Source organism: Chenopodium quinoa, unplaced genomic scaffold, assembly GCF_001683475.1.
Source record: "Chenopodium quinoa cultivar QQ74 unplaced genomic scaffold, ASM168347v1, whole genome shotgun sequence".
In the NCBI taxonomy this organism is placed as follows: domain Eukaryota; kingdom Viridiplantae; phylum Streptophyta; class Magnoliopsida; order Caryophyllales; family Amaranthaceae; genus Chenopodium; species Chenopodium quinoa.
This window is the reverse complement of record NW_018743175.1, coordinates 5,700,108-5,721,760: the sequence shown is the minus strand read 5'-3', so window position 1 is coordinate 5,721,760 and position 21,653 is coordinate 5,700,108. Positions and strand designations below refer to the sequence as shown.

Sequence of the window (21,653 nt, the reverse complement as noted above, 5' to 3'; positions counted from 1 at the left end):
AAACAGAAGATTTGTAATGTATTTTTCTCCAATTTAAAAAATTACGGGTTAACAATCCATGTACTTAAATCACTCGTGTTTAAGATGGATATTGTCCAAGTGTCGCCATTAATTCAAAAAAATGTACACACTTGGGTTCAAATGAAGCTTCAAGTATCTGTACCCATGTTCAACCGTAGAATATTATATTCAAGTACTAGACACAGAAAGAAAAGTTCAAATAATAGATTAACTATACTGATCTGAAAGAAGATTAGAAATATTCAATCATTGTTTACTTACACAATGCACGCCATTTTCCAAGAATGTTCTTTCGAAACACTGCTGTGCAGGTCTATCGATATTATCTGAGACATTCAAGGACCATCATTCTCAACAGCATACAATGAACTAAAATTTTCATGTCAATCAGTATAACAATGGTAAAAATTTACCCAGCATTCCATCTAAACCCTATTTGACATATCTCTACAGAAACTTTGCTAAGCCACACATAAACTTCACTACAGCACCTTATATAAATGAGTTAAAGCCTTCAAAATGGATAATTATTGTGACATCCACTTGACCTAAATATAAGCTCTGTATCTATAATCAGAACCTGCACATAAGAGATCAGCCCTGATAACTTACAGTTTCTCACTTCATGCATAATACCTTCTTCTGACTCTTGACCTCTTGCTCCTTGTTGTCCTACACCAGTCACTTCCTCCGTCGTCACCCATCTTTGCCCTCATCTTTTTGTATTCCCGTGATCTTATAACACCTTCCAAAAGATTGATGTCTTCTCGGATCTCTTGCCTTGATAAAGTAGATAGGCCAGGGAGTATATCTTTCTGAAAATCTTTCATCCGAGTTCCCCTTTTTAGCTTACACCTGACATCCTTGTTCTCTGATTCATCTACCAGAAACGCGGTTGAGGTAACACAATAATCAGCAGTGCTGATCTCTTCTGCCTTCAGTACCATCGCCTCGTAAGATTCTGAAGAACACTGAGGCTGGTCATTTTCTTCATTTTGGAACTTCTTCAAAGGCGTTTTCACTGATTTACCTTCACATAAGGTTCCTGTTTTCAAAGACATTTGTAAAAGTAGTTCAGCCGCTGCTTGAATGGTTCCATCAACCTCTGATTTGCTCCTAATAATGCACTGAACATTCGATTCAGAGCTATCAGAAGATCGTAGGTCTTGCTCTCCTGACTGAGTGACTAACGGACCGATGTTAAGTCTTTCTCCATCAGACGTAGCAAAGTTAACATCATCACATCGAATACCAGATTGCATGGTCTTTATGCTGCTCGAATGATGATCTATCAGGCCTTCTGAATCAGAAGAATTAGATAGCTTGCAGCAACTAAGCTGTTCAAGGGGTTCCGCACCCTTCTCTAAGTTTGCTTCTGCTCCAACTGCATCAACCATGTCCATCTCACATGAAAGACCATTTGAAATCTTTGATGATGACCCCACGCTTGATATTTTTGGGTCAGATCTGCTACTACAAAGCTCCTCAGAGGACTCAGAATCAAGATCTACAACACTGATGTTAAGTTCATTACCTTCTCTACACTCCCCATCCTTACTGCATTGTTCTCCATCACTGCCTTTGTTATTTACATCTATTTGTCGATGATTTCCACGCATTTCCACGAACGAGTTCACATTTGCTTCTTTCCAAAAATTGGGGCTGACAAAAGAAGCTACATTGGACTTGGGATAAACCTTATCTAACACAGATGATGAGCTAGTTATTGATGAATTGACCACCACTGAATGATTATTTGAGAAATATGATTGGTCTTCAAGCTGAACTGTATTGAGGTCCAAGCTATTATTTATTTTACAAGTAGGTGCCCTTTTATTCTTGTTCAAAAGATTAGCAAGCAAGGATTTTTTGTGGTGCCCATTTGTTCCTGCACACATGATGACATGAGCAAATTGAACTCTGATCATTAAGCAATTTCCACACAAAAAGATTATAAAATGTTCCCAGATGCAAAATAAACTGTCAATAAACTAGGAAGTAGGAATAGTGGTATGGGCAAGTATTGTAACTCTAAGGTATACCTGAATCACATAGTGATTGTGTCTGACAGCTTAAACCAGCATCTACAGGAGATCTATGCAGTGGGGTTCCATAAGGGCCATCCTTGATGGCACTTTGTGAAAGGCTTTCTGGCTTCAGCTTGCTACTATTCAAAAAGCTATCTGACTTTTGGTCGTCTCTGGAGCAATTTTTTGGAGCAGCAGATCCAGAAGTAAGCCTAATATATGCTTCAGAATTTGAAAGGCTAAAATTTTCATCTTCGAGATCAATGATGTCAATTGAAGATGAACAGGTTTTTTTTCCCTTCCAAGATCTGAGTTCTCCACTCTTCTTGCTAGCATTAGGTCCAATGCTCAAAGATAGATTTAGATGACCTGGATCAAAATCTACTTCATCCCAGGAAGAATTCTTAGTCACTACACCATTTCCAGAGGAATCATCTTGGCCAATAAATTCATCGGCTGAAAGCTGGAGATCAAGATGTTTCTGCATAGTCACAGGAGGTTTTTGCTGTAACTCATAAGACATATTGAAGTTTGAAAATTGCATGTATTCAGCCTGAAAAAACATTAGTTTCACTGTCATATACTAGCAAGAAACAAGGGAATTCCAGTATGAAATTGTTACATGTTCAACTATTCACAAATATTACTGCAGCAAGATGACATCACATTAGGATAACCCAGAAAAAACCTCCCATCCCAATCCACACTACCTCAACAACAGAAACAAAGTAGCAAAGCAGAAAAGATAAAAGTGGCACTGCCATTATTTACGTGAAGGGATATTGTATACTCCGTATAAGATAGCTTAAACTCACCATTGAACATCTTAAATCATTGTTCAAGCCTCCTTCGCGCATATTGTAATTATATAAACTCTTCTGTTTTAATTCTTCCATCCTAGCTACTTGTACTCTGTAAAGTTCATGAAGTTCAGTGACCTGAAGACAAAATCATGTAAAATAATTTAAAAGTTGAGTGAATTCTCATATCTGCACAAAAACACAGGATGTAAAGGACATCCAGATTCTGCAACAAATAACCTTGAATTGCCAAAAAAATATTGAAAATTAAATACAAAAGCACAGGATATAAAAGACATCCAGAGTCTGCGACAAATAACCTAGAATTGCCAAAAAAAAAAATTGAAAATCAAATGAAATTTTTTCTTGGTATAGTTATGGACTTATGAATCTACAAGAATATCGCTGGCTGTCAGAAGTTGAGCATATATAACTAAGGAAAGCATCATAATCAACCATTTTTGTGAGAATTAAATAAAAAATTAATACCTGCCTCCTAAAAGCAAACTCTTGATCAAGCATTGTCTGCTTTAATGTCTCTTTTAATGAATCTCTGGAGTTGTGAACAGAATATAGATCAAGATCACCTTGGTCAAGCATTTTACCCTCGCAGACATTAGAGGAAGAGACCACTCCTGGACTTGATTTCACAATCCCCCATTCCTGCACATCTTTTAACCTTTCAGAAGAAGAAATCGGCATGTTGAGAGAAATGTAAAAAGGCTGCACTACCAATTGGGTATATAAACTATAAAATAGAGGCAAGACATGCATTTAGTGTCCCGTGATCTACTGCCAATAATGATATAGATAGGATCAGATGAGACCAGGGTCAAAGGTTCATGTATTAATTGCAATGGCCAAAGCTTTCCAGCTGATATTTTCCGAAAATAAGGAGTTGAAGAGCGTGTAACAGCCAATAGCATCGATACATTTGATGTACATCAAGTAAAGGCACAATCGTAACACGCTATCAAAACTGAAAGGACTTATATAATACCAATCAGTTTCTAAAGGGCTAACGGCAGTGTTTGTTACAGGAATTCAAGGACTTACACAATATGGATCAGTTTCTAAAGGGCTAAAGGCATCGTTTGTTACAGGGATTCCCCCCATAGGTAGTCAAGTAACAAAAAATAGTGAGTCGGAGCAAGCTAGACCAAGGCTACATTTGTTTTGGTGGAAAACATTTTCTTGGAATGATTTTGAGATTTTTCCCTCAACTCTCCATTTTCCTTTAGAGAAGGAAAGCATTTTCCTACAAAGAAGGTATGCCACATTTTCCTTTATACTTCTCTATCCTTCCCCACCCTTTTAATTCCATTCTTATTATCCATGAGTTTTCCTATAGTCAAAGAAGCAAGGGAAAATCATTTTCACAATCATGCTTTCAATGGAAAATTATTTAATTAGAAAATGATTATGACTTTCCATGAAAAATGTTTTCCATCAAAACAAACGGAGTCCAAATGACGGAATGTGATCAAGCCATATTGTGGCCACAAAAACAGTAGCTATCATTCACTCAAACATGATATGATTCTAATAAACATTAAACAGTTCATATTATATAAAAAGTGTACAACTCTGTTGATTAAAGATGGCATGTACACTTATTCATAAACCCATACACAACTGATCCTGGTTCCACATTTATTGATCCAACATCCAAGCAATACCTCTACTACGATGAGGTCCCATCCCAAAACCATCAAGGAACAAAACAAGTAAAATGCAAAAGTTATACAACCTCAGTTTTTACTTATTGCAACACATCATTTTGACATGCACTTTAAGAAAGATATTAGACTATGGAAACGGACAAATTAATTGAATTTTTTACCATTGATAAGTAGAAAGTGTTAAGTTACGGTATGAATTTAATACCTAAATCCGTCCATTTACCTCTTCTAATCACTTTCTCAAATAATGTGCGAGAAAAGCGTGTTGCAAGTATAAGAAACAAAGGAAGTATAATACTAAAACACCTCAATCATGAACTACTCCATAACCATTTCAATGGAAATATCCAGTAAGTTAACAATTCAGTAAAAACTCTGTCCCTTCGTATAATTAACTGTTTCATATCACATTATCACATTTTCATCTCAAAGATCAAAATTTCACCCATAATTAACCTGATGAAAGCAATTGAAGCAACAGAACTACAACGATCCACGAACTCTATTATGTTCCACACTTTTAAGGATTACATTTCAATTCCAATTACTCCGTACATGATTATAACATAATAAATTCGTGGGTCCTATGATTAATTATTCCAAATAAGATAAACCCAGAAAATTATCAAAATTAAAACCCAACATTCATATAGAATCATGAAAAAAAACCCCAAACACATACAAATAATTGAGTAATTGTAGGTAAAACAGCAATTATATTAAAGAGACTGTACATAATAACTATCATAATCACAATGATATATCTCAATATATGTAACAGTTAGAAAACGGAGGAACGTAAACAAAATCAAATCGAGAAACCCAGCAACAATGTAACCATCCCAAAAAAAAAAACATGAGAATAATATAACTACTCGTATAAAACCATATAGTAAAAATTCGACTTCCTAAAATAAAAAAATAAAAAAAAAAGTTGCATACAGTATAATAATACGGAGTAGCATATAATAAAAAATAATATGAGTAAATAAAAATGGATGGTAAGGCAGAAGATATTTAAGAGAGAGAAAGAGTACCAGGATCTGAGAAAGATGTACGAAAGGAAGAAGAAAAGTATGTAGAGGTCACAAGTAACCAAACAATGTTGTTGATGTTGAATGCTTCCAAAAACGTAGCAATATAATTTAATATTATTATCGAATAAATAATTTATACAGTGGTATAATCTTCCATGTATACCCTGAAAAGAAGAAACAAAGAAAGAATTCTGTTGGGAATGAAAAAATTGAAGAAGATGAAAGAAATAATCAAGTAAAATGTAGTTGAGGTTGAGGAGAGAGAAAAATAAAAAAGTGGAAGCATAAAAATCGGGTAAGTTTCTTTAGTGTGGGAGATTAGAGAGAGAAAGAAGGGGGAAAAAAAATAAGTAAATGTCTCATTCACTCTTTCTCCTCATTCATCAGTCGTTGGGATTCCCCTTTCTCTCTCCTCCTCCTCCTCAACTCCTATTTTCTCATTATCGAACTACGCAAATACACTCCTACGAGAAGTAGGCAGTAGCCCCCCCCCCCCCCCCCCCTTTTTTTTTTTTTTTTTTCTTTTTTTTTCATCTGCACTTTGAGATTTCTGTTGCAAAAACAAGGCCAGTCAGAATTTGTTGGGACACTTTCAATGCTATAAACCACGCTATTATGGACCTTTTATTAGGAGTATTTATATCTACGCTTTCTCGTGATATTTTCTGATTTCATACTCTCTTCGTCTTTTTTTTTTTTTTTTTTTTTTTTCTTATAACTAATATTTGGGTCAATTTTAAAAAATTTACCATAAATTTCCATAAATCTATAAGAAATAGTATAATCATGTGGGATTTTTATTGATTTGTTTCATTGTATATTTTATTAATATAAAGTTTTAACAATTTTTTAGTGCAGCAGGTCACACCGTGTTACCCGAGTTATTTTGTTAGGGGTTACCCGAGTTTTTCACTCAGGGGTTCACACAGGGGTTACTCGAGGGGTTCACTCGATCAAGGGTTACTTGAGGAGTTACTCGGTCAGGGATTATTCAAGTTACTCGGTCAAGGGTTACTCGAATTACTCGGTTAGGGGTTACTCAGTCATGGGTTACTATATTACTTGGTCAAGGGTTACTCGATTAGGAGTTATTTAAGGTGTTCGGTCAGGAGTTACTCGGGTAATTTGGTCAGGGGTTATTTAAGGAGTTCGGTTAGAGGTTATTCGGTCAAGGGTTACTTGAGGGTTCAGTCAGGGATTACTTGAAGAGTTACTTGGTCAGGAGCTAATCGAGGGGTTTGGTCATGGATTACTTGAGGGGTTACTTGGTCAGGGGTTACTTGAGGGTTCAGTCAGGGGTTACTTGATCAGGAGTTAATCGAGGGGTTTGGTCATGGATTACTCGAGGGGTTACTCGGTCAGGGGTTACTTGAGGGGTTACTCGGTTAGGAGTAACCACTGACTGAATAACTTGAGTAACCCCGACAACTCGAGTAACCCTTGACCGAGAAAGTCGAATAATCCCTGACCAAGTAACTTGAGTAACCCCTGTCGCACAGTACAGCAGACGCATACAAAAAATTGTGATAATTTTTTTTATTATTTTTACACAATATGAAAATGGAGATATATACATTTTAAAACGCATCTTGGAAATCGTGAAAAATCAATTGAGACAAAAATATAGGGACTCGTATAATTACCCGATTTGTATTTGTTTAGAAGTTCTGTTTCCTTAATTTAACGTGTTTTTATACTCCACTCTTTTGAGAAAATGTTTAATTACCTGAATTATTAATAGCTAGATTTACATCCAAAATTTGCCAATATTAGATAATCTGAGTATCTGACTTTGACTCATATAGAATTACACTAATGGGATAGAATTTTACTAAACTGAATTCCGCAATTTCCTCTCTTAATTTACCCCTCACAATATATCTTTGGTATCACACTCTTATAAGGTTGCTGTAATTCCTCTCTCTTACAATGTGAAAATTCTATTATGACTCACTTCAAGGGTATTTTAAATTATTATTTTGTATGTAAAGTTAACAAATGTCTTTTTGATATAACACGTAACTATAGTAGAATGGTCATGTGTAATTTTTCAAAACTCATAAGATACATCTAAATTAAAAATATTACGTACAAATTATAATGTTATGGTGTAAAAGGCTATTGGATTAGTCTATTAAAATTGATGAATTAATCTATTATTTAAATACAAGTAGTTATACTTTAGTAGTACGTATTTGGTATTCCTTATAACTGTATAAGGTTATGATGGAGGAGTGATACTTGTTACAATTAAGATGGTGACAGCTTCCACCAGGCCGGCCATCTTCTATCCCTTTCCATGGTATAATAATATACATGGGCTATTAAAGTAAGAAGTTGATCGACTATCAAATTTGCAACGTACCTACTAAAACATCAAAATCATGTTCAAGAGGCATTGGCCCCCGTACCTACAACATCAAATTCATTTTTTTTTTTTTTCTAAAGAACAAAAACTTGTATACTCAATTTATTTTAAGATAGTTGACATCGGAATAATAGGACACAATCTCAGCTCTTACAATTTGTAATTTATAACTAATTAATATTTGAAAACACAAATAAATGTTATGAAACTTAGCAAATAGTATGTACTCCGTAGAAAATATTAGCTCTCATTTTTATTTATATTTTTTTTTTATCTTTTAGAGATTTCCCTATAAATATGTTTCAAATTATTTATGGCCAAGTAATTCATATGTTACTCCGATAAAAACTACCCATAATCAAAACATGTGATCCCGTTATTTGCATATTTAGGGCACAGAACGTCAATAGTTATATGACTTATATCTATTGGATACCCCTTACTTTATTTATGCTCACTTGATATGGTAGAGTCTTGCGTGTCTATACCCTTAACTTTCATGATTATTGCATAACTAAAATAAATCCTTTTTATTTAGTATCGTTAGAGGAGTAAAGTTGAAAGGTTTGCGAGAATGGACCCCACTAAAGCTTTTCAATTAAGGACTTTAAGGTGATGAGTATTAGCATCATGAAAAAGTAATAGCTTTTGTTTCATCTAAAAGGGTACAAGTTAGGTCATGATTAAGGTTTTTTTTTTTTTTTGGTAAATAAATATGAAGGCTTTGCCAACATAAAATCTCATTAAGATTCGTTCAACTCGAGTTAGTAAAGTAGACACTTTTTGGGAGTGTGGATGTGGAAAATAAATGAGTGTGAGTGTGAGTATGAGATTGATGATTCTAACCTTGGAACTTAATTGGTAAATTTAGCTTAATTTGTATTATGATGTAGCTCAATTCGTAGATCTTATTTCCTTTTATTTACTCCATCTATAGCATTTAGTGAGTAATGTATTGGTTGATTAGTAAAATGATCAAATTCAAGGTGGTTATCGATTGATGATTTATTTTTCTCAATTTCCAAATTATACTACTCGAGTATCTGATCCTATCTTAATGTTGCTCAAGACCTAATTTAATTATCACACGAATATAGGTATATATTAGCATATTAAGCTTTAACGCTCTAACAATCTAATAGACATTTTGAGAGAAGCAAATACTTCAATTCATTCATTCTCTTAAATAGCAACATTTGAAATTATGCATTAGTAAGCGCAAGTGAAATTCAAGAGTTACAAATTAAAAAGAATTGAGAAAGTATATCTACAATTAAGATGGAATAGAAAATCCATAAAGTTCTTATTATTTAATTAGGCTATACCGTAATTCAAGGATTTTTAGTTATAGTTCTAGATAGTGAAAATTGTATACGTACAAAAAACCTTTCAGAAATAATAAGTATGTTAATAAATGGGAATAACTAATGACATAAGGTAATAAAGCGAAGAGTAGATCATTCAAAGTCTGATCTTTGTGTAGGTATAGACTTATACTCCGTGGTAGCTTGCTACTTGTTCTCTAAATGAAATATTACTCGATAAGGCAACTTGTTCTCTGGAAAACCACATGTTGAACGCCAGCCAGCTTGTGCCCTTACATGCTGTGCACATTCACTAAATATCACGTCTCACCTCTCCCCTCCCCAAAGAGCCAACATAAAAACTAGCATAATGTTAATTATTAGTATTATTACCAATCACAGACTATATGCATGATTTTCATACCCTAATTCAAATCTGACTTCATGTAAATAAATAAAAACATGATACTCTCCACTTATGCAATCAAACACCGATTATAAAGCTACTCTATAATTTTGTTATTTTTCTATCTGGACCAACTAACCCAAATGGTTGCCACTTGCTAGAATGCTAGATTATGATCTTCTAATTAATAAATTGGATACTTTTTTCTATCATCATTTCATGCAACACTCAAATTAATCCAAACCTGAAATTACGATAATCAAAGCAAGAACATGATGATTAGTATGAGTGAGATAGACAAATAATGACCAAAAATATGGACAGGGAACAAAAGTTAACAAAGGAGATATCCCAACTATTTAGGAAATGAGTGGATTATTGTTGTTAGATTATGTTAATTAAACTAATTACTTCTTCATCTTAATTGGTCCACACCCAAGTACCATTAGCGAATAATAATTCAGCCAAAAGATGAGAAAAAAAAAAGGGTAGCGTAGCTGACTTAACACGACAAATCCATTATTAATATCCAGATAATATGATATTGATCATATTATTATAGCTGTATAGTTGTACTTAGAGGAAAGAAAGAAGGCCGGCATTTGGCTACCTGAGACCTGAGAATTAATCCTTTGAAATTTATCAGGTATCTTTCCCATAAAGCATGGTGCCATTTTATATATTGGAAATTAGATCTGAATTGACACAACCCAATTATGTTGGAGGATTTTTTTATACTGAAATATAGACTTGAATGTAACGTAATACTCTTTTCATTCCGCTGCAAACGATTTGATTTCATTATAATTAAATCATTTAATTTCCTTATATAAATTGGACATTTTTTTTTTGTTTAATGGGGAATACACATCCCAATACTTAGCTTCCCTTTATTGTTATATCCGTTTAACATGGGATGATAATTCCACCACTCATATGTGGGTTTGTTCATAGACTCAACAATGTAGGACAACACTTCTGTTCATAGGCTAAAGTGCTCAACAATGCGTTTATGCGTGTCATAATGTTGTATTGCAAGTAAAAAAAGGAAGAAGTGTTATATCGATATTTAGAGCTAACTTACTTGGTATCTAAACATTTCGTCTTTTATGTTATTTAGCTTCTTCAATCATCAACTGTAAACATAATGAGGAGTTTAGAAACAAACTAATCCAAAAATGTGATACGTACATAAAATCAACGGATTTTTCATGAAATACCACTGAGTTTTTCCAAAATTCACCATATACCACACAAAATTTTCTAATACACCAAATATCACTGAGTTTTTGGTAAATGTCACAACATATCATTAATGACCAACGGACGTTAACACCGTTAGTCATTAAGGCTAATAATGCCACGTGGCAGCTTGTGATTGGTTCCCTTCTAAATTATTTAATTTTAGCATAAATATTTAATTAATTATCAAATAAAAAAAAACCAAAAAATAACAAATAATAATTAAAAAAAAAACCTGCTGCCACCAGCCAGCCCATTCCGGCCGCCAAACCCCTTGCCACCGAGGCCAGGACATAAAATCAATATGCCTTGAACTTATAATTGCAAGAGTTGACTAAATATAGAGTAGCTCTCACAATTTAGTCAAACTGTTACAAATCCTTGCAACTAAAAGTGAAGTATATTTGCCTTCAAAAAAAAAAAAAAAAGAAAAAAAGTGAAGTATATAGAAGTATTAACCTTCAAATAATCAACAATGTACGTAGCACTTTTCCAAAAAAAAAAAAATACTTTGTACTCTTATCACTTAGGAGTTGAAAACCTCATACTATTACTCCCTAGGTATCACTTATTAGGATTATTACATTTCCGAAGGAGCATGTTTTCCGGATAAATGCTCCCTAGTTTTTGGGTTAATCAAGAAGCTACTCGTAGTACATGGATGGGGGTGTCCAAAGTTCAAACTCCAAAATAGATTACTGCCAATTTATCAAATATATTACTCCATTTTAAGCTAAGTAGAGTATCCAGTTAGATTATTCAGGACTTCTGAGAATAGTGCAAGAACGTGGACACCAGTTGATCTTAGGGAATTGGGGATCGATTTTATATAATACTCCATACATTGATACATAATTTCTTGGACTATTGGTCCCTAATCATGCTTATGTATCATGTATGTAGCACTTATCACGGCTATCATCAAATTATGATAGATTGCTAGTACCATAGTTCAATTTTTTTTTTCCCCCTCATTAAAAGTACAAACTAAATAAACTACGCCATATAAGTATTACTCCAATCATATATACATAAACTGAAATTGTAATTTATGTTTAATACTTAATTTTACTACGTAATTACGAGTATAATATGCAATTCTTTTAGGACTATATATAAGTATACATACTTCTTTTAAAATTGGTGTAATTAATGCTTAGCCTTTTCTCTTAGGGTTAATCTATCATTTTTCTTAACATTTATTTTAATTTTTGTTACTCATAATCTGTAACTTGACAAACTATGTTGAGTAAAAAAATATACGTAGAAATTACAAAAAATAAACAAATGAAGCAAATATGATGAGTAGAGAATTAAGGTTGATAATTTGATAAATAATACTTCGTAAGAGATTAAGAGTTGCCTATTGGATCTATTGATTTAAGTTATTTTTAATACTTCATCCGTTCTCAAAATATTGCAACAATCGGACTTTTGCACTATTCATTATTCTTGTTTGATCACATAATATGATTCATATGTTAAGTAAAATATAGTCAGGTAGGATCTTGTTAGATTCGTCTCATAAAATACTTTTACAATATCAACTTTTAAATTTTTTTACCCATTATAATTATATATATTTAACATGTAAATGTGCTTTTGGATGAATTATTATTAAAACGGAGGAAGTAAATTAGTAATCTATAAAATTAGTAAACAAGAATCTAATGCTATAATTTTTTGTACTCCAAAACAAAACAATATTCTATCCAAATTTTTTTTAGCGTACAAACAAATTTCGTGTTGGATAAGAATGGGTAAAAAATGTCATTTTAATTTGGTGGACTAAGTTATTTTGAGAGAAATTAATAATATGACAACCACAAAATAAAGGTATTTTATCCTTGTACTCCTTGATTACGATGATAAAATTAAACAGTGTATCATTTCACCAAGGCTCTACGATCCCAATGACGCCAATTCAACTGACACCCAAGAAAGTCGCCGTAGTTGGCGGCGGCGCAGCCGGCTTAGTGGCGGCTCGAGAGCTTCGAAGAGAAGGTCATAAGGTGGTCGTGTTCGAGCGTGGGCCCCAGTTGGGTGGGACATGGGTCTACTCGCCGGAGGTTGAGTCTGACCCACTTGGACTCGACCCAACTCGCAAAATCGTTCATTCTAGCCTCTACAGTTCTCTCCGCACTAATCTTCCTAGAGAAGTTATGGGTTTTCGTGATTTCCCCTTTGTTGCTTCTGGTAACTCTCTTTCTCTCTGATACAATTAATTATTTTGATTTGATCTAATGATGCAAAGGCTTGAATTTGATTATTGGTATTAATGATATGTTTTTTTTTGTTTTAAATTGGTAATTAGGTTGTGTTTTTCTAACTTGGGCATTGTTTAACCCCAATTTAATGATGCACTCAGCTGCAAAATGCTTGCACCCAGAAGAATACAACTCATTATCGAATACTTATTTTAGTTTCAGTTAGCCTACTATAGTTAATTTTACATCTTTTAAAGTCAAATCTTTGATATATTTGTGAGCATTGATCAATTCTAATGTCCATAAAATACTTTTGGGAAAAGGTTTTTGTCCAAGTCAAATACAGTCTTTATGTGATGTGTGATAATTCTATCAGTTGCCTGCAAATGCACCTTCCCAAAACCAGCTATTGCGTGGTGATTAAATGAACTTTGTGCAAACTATATATCAGGAGTGTATTACGGAGTATATGATGTTGAAATAGGCTTTAAGAGATATGGAGTATGTTCAATAATTACTAGATCTGGGGAGTTGTCCATTTAGACATATTGTTGATGGGTTATGCTGGTCTTCTTTCAGGAAAGGCGGACAGAGATTCACGGAGGTTTCCAGGTCATCAGGAGGTGTTGAGATATTTAGAGGACTTTGCTAATGAGTTTAGGTTACACGAGCTGGTTCGTTATCAGACAGAGGTGTGTCATGTTGGTTTGGAGACTGAAGGTAATTGGAAGGTGAAATCTAGGATGCAAGTTGGAAATGATGGTAGTGAATTTGATGAAACTTATGATGCTGTGGTTGTTTGCAACGGACATTATACTGAACCACGGATTGCTGAAATTCCAGGTACTTTATTAAATGCTATTGTTGGCTCCCTTTTTATATTAAAGATCTTGATAGTTTTTTCATTGTATATATTCATATGATTCATATCTTGCAGGCATTGAGCAATGGCCAGAGAAGCAAATACATAGCCACAATTATCGTCTTCCTGAGTCCTATCGGGACCAAGTATGTGCCCTGTTTTCTATTTTCTTTGGTTTTGTTCTCTTTGTACCTTGAAATCTATGGGGTGATAGTGTTTATGCATATGAAGTCTTTTTTATTATTCAATAAAATTCCTAGCAGCATTCTTTGCAATGAACTCTGTCATGCTTTATACTTGTAATTTAAGCTCATCTGATGTCCTGATGTATGTTCTTCCATAGACGATAGAGAGGTTGTTGAGCTGATTTACATGCTGTCTGAACTTGGCTTCCTGTTTGGGAACGCCAGTGTTCCTTGCTATTGTGATCGAAGCGTGGTGAACTTTTGTATCAGTAGGAAGAAAGAAAAGCATATTGGGCCCCTCCTTTCCCCCCTTTGTTGGAGTAGCTTGCTTTGCTAATAATTCTGATTTTGGCAATCTGATTCTGCTTTTACCAGGTTATAGTCCTGATAGGGAGTTCTGCAAGTGCTGTCGATATATGCAGGGACCTTGCTAAATTTGCCAAAGAAGTCCATGTAGTATCTAGATCAAAACCAGAAGGAAGTTTCGGAAAGCAGCCTGGTTATGATAACTTGTGGCTCCATCCAATGGTAAAAGCACTTACCTAGGGTAAGAAATAGATGGCCATCATTGGAAAGTATGTCGATGGCATTGTTTGTCCCTGCTGAAGGGGATTAGCTGATAGCCTGCCTTTCTAACAGAAACAATAATGCAGATAGAAAGAGCCCATGAAGATGGTAGAGTCACATTTCAAGATGGAAGTGCGGTGCTTGCACAAGTCATTCTCCACTGCACGGGGTATTTCGAAACTCTCTAGATTCTCTGACTACTTATTTGTTTTTTTTAACAAAAATAAAAATTTAAGCAACAAGCTGCAGAATATCACTATATAGTAATTTATCTGCAACATTCTTTCAGCTACAAGTATCATTTCCCTTTTCTTCATAACATTGGTGCTGTAAATGTCGATGATAATCGCGTGGGACCACTGTACAAGCATGTATTTCCACCTGCATTAGCCCCAGGGATCTCTTTTGTTGGCCTCCCATGGAAGGTAAGAATTTCTCCTGGTATTGTTTTGTTTTGTGTCTCTTGGGAGATCATGGTCTCATTGCCAGATGGTTGGACCAACTTAGTAAAAATTTCTGAATATTGGCGACAGGTTATCCCTTTTATTCTCTGTGAACTTCAAAGTAGGTGGATAGCAGGTGCTTTATCAGGTCGGATATCCCTCCCGTCAGAAGAGAAGATGATGGAAGATATAGAATCTTACTACTCAAAATTGGAAGCTGCAGGAGTTTCAAAGCATTATACTCATAACATTGGTGATCATCAGGTAAATTTTGCTCAATAAGAACAATTTCCATAATTAACTTATGAATGCTTGCTCATAGTCGCAGACGCACTAAAAATATAATGCTATGCTACTGTGTTTGCAAACTATTGATCTTGTGAATTTCTCTTTTGTTTACGTAGTATTTAATTTGAAGTCAGCTAATGGGAATCGAGGCTTGCAGAAGTCTCTTTTGCATGTCTTAGTCCAATAGATTTTGTCCCCTGTGCTTATATGTTTCAAACTCCTCTTTCCTTGGTTGTCGTCGCCCTTTCCCTCTTTTTCCTTCATTCATCTTCATGATCCGTTCAGATACTAGTCAACAGCAAATAATATTTGCATGGACAATTACTTGATTTTGATATGGAATTTCTAAATACCTCATCCCTAGAAGATGCTGCATATCTGACTGACTAAAATCCTGGCAGTTTGATTATGATGATTGGCTTGCTACGGAGACTGCTAGCCCTCTCATCGAGGAATGGAGAAAGGGAATGTATCGTGCAGCTAGCCTCCGCAAGAGAGCTAAACCAGAGACATACCGTGATGAATGGGATGATGAAGACTGGAAATTGCAAGCCTATGAAGATTTTAAGCAATACTTCCCTGTCGAAAGCAGTACTGTGATTGCCTCTTCGGCACTTTGATTCAAACTTTGGTACAGGATTATTGACTCAAGATGGTTTAAGTCACACACGTCTTCCCTTGAGAAAAAATAACCAGCATTGGCATCAAAACATATACTTAGTACGTACCAGTATGAATATAAATTTTCCATACTTGCATAGATAATAAAATGTTTTTTGCATTTTTCTGCAATAGCTGAGTTTGTTAGCATATGTGGCTATGTGCTCCATTTCATTAATGTTATTTGTAATGGAGTAATTGAAGGCAGTAAAACAAACCAAATTCTGAAAACAATATCAATTCAAATCAAGTTCACGTATAAATCTGCTTTTTGGTAGGAGGCTTTTAAAGGCCCCACTTATAGATGCTGTGATCCAACTAGGCCCACAATTTGGGGTCTTGGGCTTTTTTTTCTGTCCAGTCCCTACTCAAGTACTGAGTACTGGCCTAACCCAGCTATTTAGTACGACTAGTATCAATCATTTTTTCCTTTTTTTTCTTTTCTTTTCTGTTTTGTTGGGTCTTGGGTTAGGGACACTGGGTCCATTGCGAAGTAAGGTTGTGGACCCTTCACTTATCACATATTCTAAAGCTATCGTTATTAATTTTTTAAAGTTGCAATTTTTTTTTCTCAATAAATGTTGCATTTTCATTTTCTGAGAGAGTCAAGAGTCTACAATTGAATGATTTTAATACAATAGTATTACTCAACCGTCTTACGGATAGAGATGTGTAATGCGAAAACTCTCTTAAAAGTCATTACAACACCCATACTAACGTTAAAAATCACATTATAATATTCCATCATTTCGTGTACTCATAAAAGCTAAAATGACTAATGCTGTGAATTAGAAAATGTATTGATCACGTTTTGAGAAGAAAAGTTAAAATATCGAGAAAGGTGATGGTTCCAAAACGAGGTACAAAATCCTCCAAGTGTATGCATATAACTTCACTTAAACATCACAATGGATGAGAAATAGCATGCTCCCTAGATTCATAAGCTAAATAAAGAAACCATAGTAAAATTGATCCCCATACTAGTAGACATAAAAAAGAAACCATTCTAAAATCAAAGAAACAAACAATTAATATGGTAAAAAAAAAAAACATTAATGCAGTAACAAGAATAATCCAAAATAGTAACATTACTAAAGATTATAGTTCAACCACTAATAATTTAACATACCATATGTTAAAGGTATAACCCTCCAAAATTAAAGATTGAGTTAATTTTCTATCCAAGTATCTTGTGGAAATTACTATACCTATCCAAATTAGCAACCCTACTAAATCAATTTTTTTTTTTTTTTTTACCTCATATAGGTGCCCAAATCAGTAAATATTTTTTAACCTCATCTACAAAATTGGGAAAGTAACAAAAATTTACTTCCCTCTACCTAAAAATAGTAAAACCCTTTACTGAAAAACCAACCAATAATTTTCCTCTTCACAAATTTCTTTTTCATTTTTTATGGGATTGTGTTCAGAAACTTCACTTTCTTTCAGCAGAGAGGAGACCGGTTCGGGACCCCTTTTTTCCTCCGGTTCAGAGAATTGTGATTATGTTCAGCCGGTTCAGCTAATCGACGACACGCTGAATCAACAGAAGAAGGGCGGTTCGAACCGGGCCGAGCTACACCACTTAGATTACTGCGCCTTTTCCTGACAATTTCTGTAGATGCTGTGCAAAGTAGAGCGGTCCGAAGGTCATTGCTTGAAGTTGAACCTGATGAAGTTGGAATTGAACCGGACGAGTCAAGGACTGAGTCTGGTGTTACTACTTGAAACTCGTCAATGTCGGAAAATCCCAACATTTTGTGGTCTGATACGTTGATTCTTAAGCTCCCTTGTGTTGAGATTATATGCTCCACCTTTAATAATTTCAACAAACCAAAAATTAATATAATTGAAAAACAAAAAATATCAAAATTAAAAATCAGGAGAAAAGAAAGTGAAATTGAAATACCTTGCAAGAGAGACAGCAGAAAAGGAAAGGTTCTTGTAAAGAGCGATTGCAGGTGAAGCAGCAATTTCCAGTACTTGGGCTTCTGTTGAATCGAGATTTTGGCCTTTGTCTTAAAAATACCACTTTTGCACTGTTTGTTATGTATCCCTTCATTTTGATGATTCAATTCAATCCCAGAAAAAACAAATTGAATCAGGTTCATAATTTGAAAAAATGAATTAGTTTTTATTTCTGGGAAAAATGAAAAGACTTACTTGAATACCAGAGCAATCCATGAGTTTTTCAGCATCAGACAGTTTAAGAACATCATTGTAAACGTATCGTCTTGCCTATAAATCATTTTTTTTTTTTTAAATCAACAATTTTAATTTAAAAGAAGGAAATTCAATGAAAAAAAAAGGAGATGTTTTTGATAAGAAGAACCTGAAGAAGGACATGTTTGCGGTGGCGAAAGAGGCATTTAGGACAGAGACTAGAGCAGCAATCAAAGCAGAAAAGGTTTTTCTCAGATTTCTTATCAGAAGAAGAATCGGAATGAAGCAAACAAGGCTCAAAGAATTTCTCATGAAGCAGAGCATCCAACCATGTCGGAATTGAACGAAGACCCACCTGATTAAATTCAACAAATAAGTATTTAATCCAGTACTTAAATCATAAACCAACAAACAAACAAAGTAAAATTGAATAATTAAAGAAAGAAAGACCCACCATAATTTAGAAATAGAAAAACAGAGTATTAGGAGAGAGAAATAGAAATCAAATCAGAAATGGGGAGTGTGTTTGATTGTGGGAGAGAGTATAAGAGTGAGTAGAGTGAGTGAGCAGAGAGCAGTGTACGAAAAGGAATTGTCGTATTATAAGGAGATTTTGTGATTTTCTCTCTCCTTATTTCTCTCTTGTTGGCAGGAGCTGCAGTAGTGCACTAACGGGGTTCCTCTGCCAACTGCAATGCAGGGATTATTACTGTATTTTGCCAAATTGCCACTATTCTTTGGCTTTTCATTTTACTTTTGATGACTCATCTTCTTTTATTGTTTTTTTTAACTGTATTTATCTTCTTCTAGTACGGACTTAATTTTATCCTAACACATTTCCGAAAGTTTTTTTTTTTTTTTTTTTTTTTTTTTTTTTTTTTTTTTTTTTGGGTGTGTGTGTGTAAAAAAAGCATTTTCGAAAGTTTTTGCATCACTCAACGTGAAAGGTTTTTGTAAAAATTATATCTGATAATCTGGAGTCTATTAGATTGTAACTAATTCGAAATTGAATCTCCTATTAATATTTTAGTTGGTTGAAAAGCATTCTCAACCTGTGATGTTACATTAATAAGTTTTGAAATCGATCAGTTGATTAAGATGAAACAACTTGATTATCAGCTAATTCAAGCACCTATTGGTTAACCTTTTTGTTTTACCACATGTTCAATAATTTTGGGCATTTCTAGCTTTTAAATATGCTACTCGTCTTAACAAGGAATTTTGATAAGAAATTTGATAAATTTGGAGGCACAAACAAAATAGAGTACTACGAGTATAATAATTGTATTACATTTGTAGCATTATTGAATCAAACAAGTTATCTATCGTCGTTATATAATGTTTAGCTATATTGGGTATTGATTTATGGTCTTATGGAGGATGATTGTTCTTTAAAACCAGAATCTACCATGAACAAATTGGATATATGATTAAGCTACTGAGTATATAAGACTACAAACATATTGTCATGTTAATCTTTCTAGTGAGGTACAATTCTTCACATTGTTAACTTTTGATTGAGACCAAATGCCAGAAATAGGCATATTGAAATCTGATTGGATATAGCATGCAACATTTTATACTGGTATAGTAGTATATGCTTAGTTGAGAGGGCCTAAAGTCCATAAAAAAACTCACGTAGCCCATAAAAGTTGGGCCTGTAAAGTGAGGTCCTCAGCCTGTCAGGGCTATCACTTTTTTTTTTTGGAATCGAACTCGTAACCTTGATGTCATAAAAGGTGATCGGAATACTAAACAAACCTTATCAAACATTAGAGCCAACTTCCAAACAATATAATTATTCACAATTCAACTCTTTTATTAATGTTATGAATCTTATGATACAATAGCGTACACACTCCAAAACGAAACTTAGCAAATAAATGATAACATGCACACAATAGCAAATAACAGAAATACACATTTGTAGGAACATAAATCAAAGAAGTTTCCTTTAAAAACTCAACATTCATCATTCTTTCAAGTGATGGGCCTCAATATCTCTTGTCATTCCAATAATGAAGTCCATCAGTTTAACAGGGTAAGGCCCAAAGTCTTCAAACTTCTCAAAATCAACAGCCCACTTAACTGCAGTGATTGCACCCCTGTGCACCACCTCGAGGGTTGCTACGAAACTTTTGTACTCTTTTAAAAGTGAACCTTCAATTATTTTGAATCTCACTAACTTGTTCTTCTCATCTATAGCTTCAACTATCACTTTGGCCTCACATTTTTCCCCATCTGCAATAATGCAAAAGCAAACACATTTCAAACATGATATAAATTAAAGATGTTATATACACTCTAAATTCACAAATATTAAAGTTTGTTATTCGTCACCGCCATTCCTTATAATTACTGATCGAACAAGAAATAAGTAAAGAAGAAATAATTTTTTTTTATTAGAATACAAACTTACAAGTGGCAAAAGTAAAAACATAGGTAGAAACTAGTCAAGTGGAGGTCGATATGTAAAGAATCCGTGGTAATCCACAATGTCCAATAAATAGTCATTGGTAGTGTATGTAAGCTCGAATATATGTCAATTGTTGGTGTCAAAGATTTGAGATTGTATGGGACATATACGTATAAAGTTACTCTGTATAAGTCTAGTTGTTGAACTCGGGTTTGGTGTTTCTTTTTTCAGTTAAAGACCTAAAAGTTAGTACTTTTGTTATATGAGGATATAATAATACGAGTATATATACTACTCTGTATGTAATTATTACTTTTCAACATCTATTCCGTAATTATTGATGAACAAAGTTTAGCAAATATATGTTAAAAAAAATACTACGTATTTATAAAGAGGGGAGTTATAGTTAAATAATTGAGGGGAGTTATAGTTAAATAATTGTGAAGCATAAAGTTTGCAATTATATATTACCAACGGAGTAATTTCAGAAAATGACAGAGTTAGGCTTGCCAAATTCTCCTTCATGCACGTCGCAGCTATGAATTTTATGAGGAGTGATGTTGGAGATATGATGAGGTTTGTTACCAAATAATTCATGAAACACATCTCCTGATGACTTGATATCAACTTCAACTTCCATCTTCCCTAACACTCCCATATTTGATGATCGAATATGTGAGAAAAAAAAAAAAAAGGAAATAAACACAAACAGATTTTGAGTTGTAGAGAGAAATAGAGGATTGTTGTATGTTATTACCCTGTATTGGCTATATTGCCTATATAAAGAAGATTATATTGGTGACCCATTGAAGCTTATAAAATTATGTATTATTTTCTAATTTGTCTTCAATAATAGACGAATTTCTTATTAATTTGTTATACAACTCTAAACCTACCAAGATTTACAAGATCCATAAACAAATATATAAATTTGATTGGGATTGTGACTTGTAATTGTAAATCATAAAACCATGA

General features: G+C 33.9%; 3 protein-coding genes and 1 pseudogene across 5 annotated transcripts; 1 reads left to right on the top strand and 3 right to left on the bottom strand.

The window, feature by feature from the left end:
- Positions 1–224: 224 nt before the first annotated feature.
- LOC110732749 lies at positions 225–6,064 on the bottom strand. Of its 3 annotated transcripts, none has more exons than XM_021912739.1 (5): positions 5,568–6,064; positions 3,338–3,511; positions 2,864–2,986; positions 2,064–2,601; positions 225–1,909 (listed from the first exon to the last, which is right to left on the bottom strand). In XM_021912739.1, exons 2-5 carry the CDS (start codon positions 3,446–3,448, stop codon positions 645–647), a joined length of 2,037 nt encoding a protein of 678 aa, XP_021768431.1. In that variant the 5' UTR covers positions 3,449–3,511; positions 5,568–6,064; the 3' UTR covers positions 225–644. The 3 variants fall into 3 exon arrangements, with proteins under 3 accessions (XP_021768431.1, XP_021768432.1, XP_021768433.1); XM_021912740.1 differs by having other exon boundaries at positions 2,064–2,529; XM_021912741.1 differs by lacking the exon at positions 5,568–6,064 and having other exon boundaries at positions 2,864–2,960; positions 3,338–3,420.
- A 6,632-nt stretch (positions 6,065–12,696) lies between these two features.
- LOC110732747 (flavin-containing monooxygenase FMO GS-OX-like 4) lies at positions 12,697–16,231 on the top strand. The gene is made up of 8 exons (XM_021912737.1): positions 12,697–13,083; positions 13,674–13,937; positions 14,032–14,102; positions 14,517–14,669; positions 14,795–14,877; positions 14,998–15,133; positions 15,242–15,415; positions 15,841–16,231. The coding sequence occupies exons 1-8, from the start codon at positions 12,753–12,755 to the stop codon at positions 16,057–16,059; spliced, it is 1,431 nt and encodes a 476-aa protein (XP_021768429.1). The 5' UTR covers positions 12,697–12,752; the 3' UTR covers positions 16,060–16,231.
- A 190-nt stretch (positions 16,232–16,421) lies between these two features.
- Positions 16,422–19,143, bottom strand: LOC110732748. Its single transcript, XM_021912738.1, has 5 exons — positions 18,717–19,143; positions 18,432–18,617; positions 18,263–18,337; positions 18,009–18,155; positions 16,422–17,913 (listed from the first exon to the last, which is right to left on the bottom strand). Exons 1-5 carry the CDS (start codon positions 18,717–18,719, stop codon positions 17,545–17,547), a joined length of 780 nt encoding a protein of 259 aa, XP_021768430.1. The 5' UTR covers positions 18,720–19,143; the 3' UTR covers positions 16,422–17,544.
- Positions 19,144–20,045: 902 nt separating this feature from the next.
- On the bottom strand, positions 20,046–21,477 carry LOC110732249 (annotated as a pseudogene).
- Between the last annotated feature and the right edge of the window lie 176 nt (positions 21,478–21,653).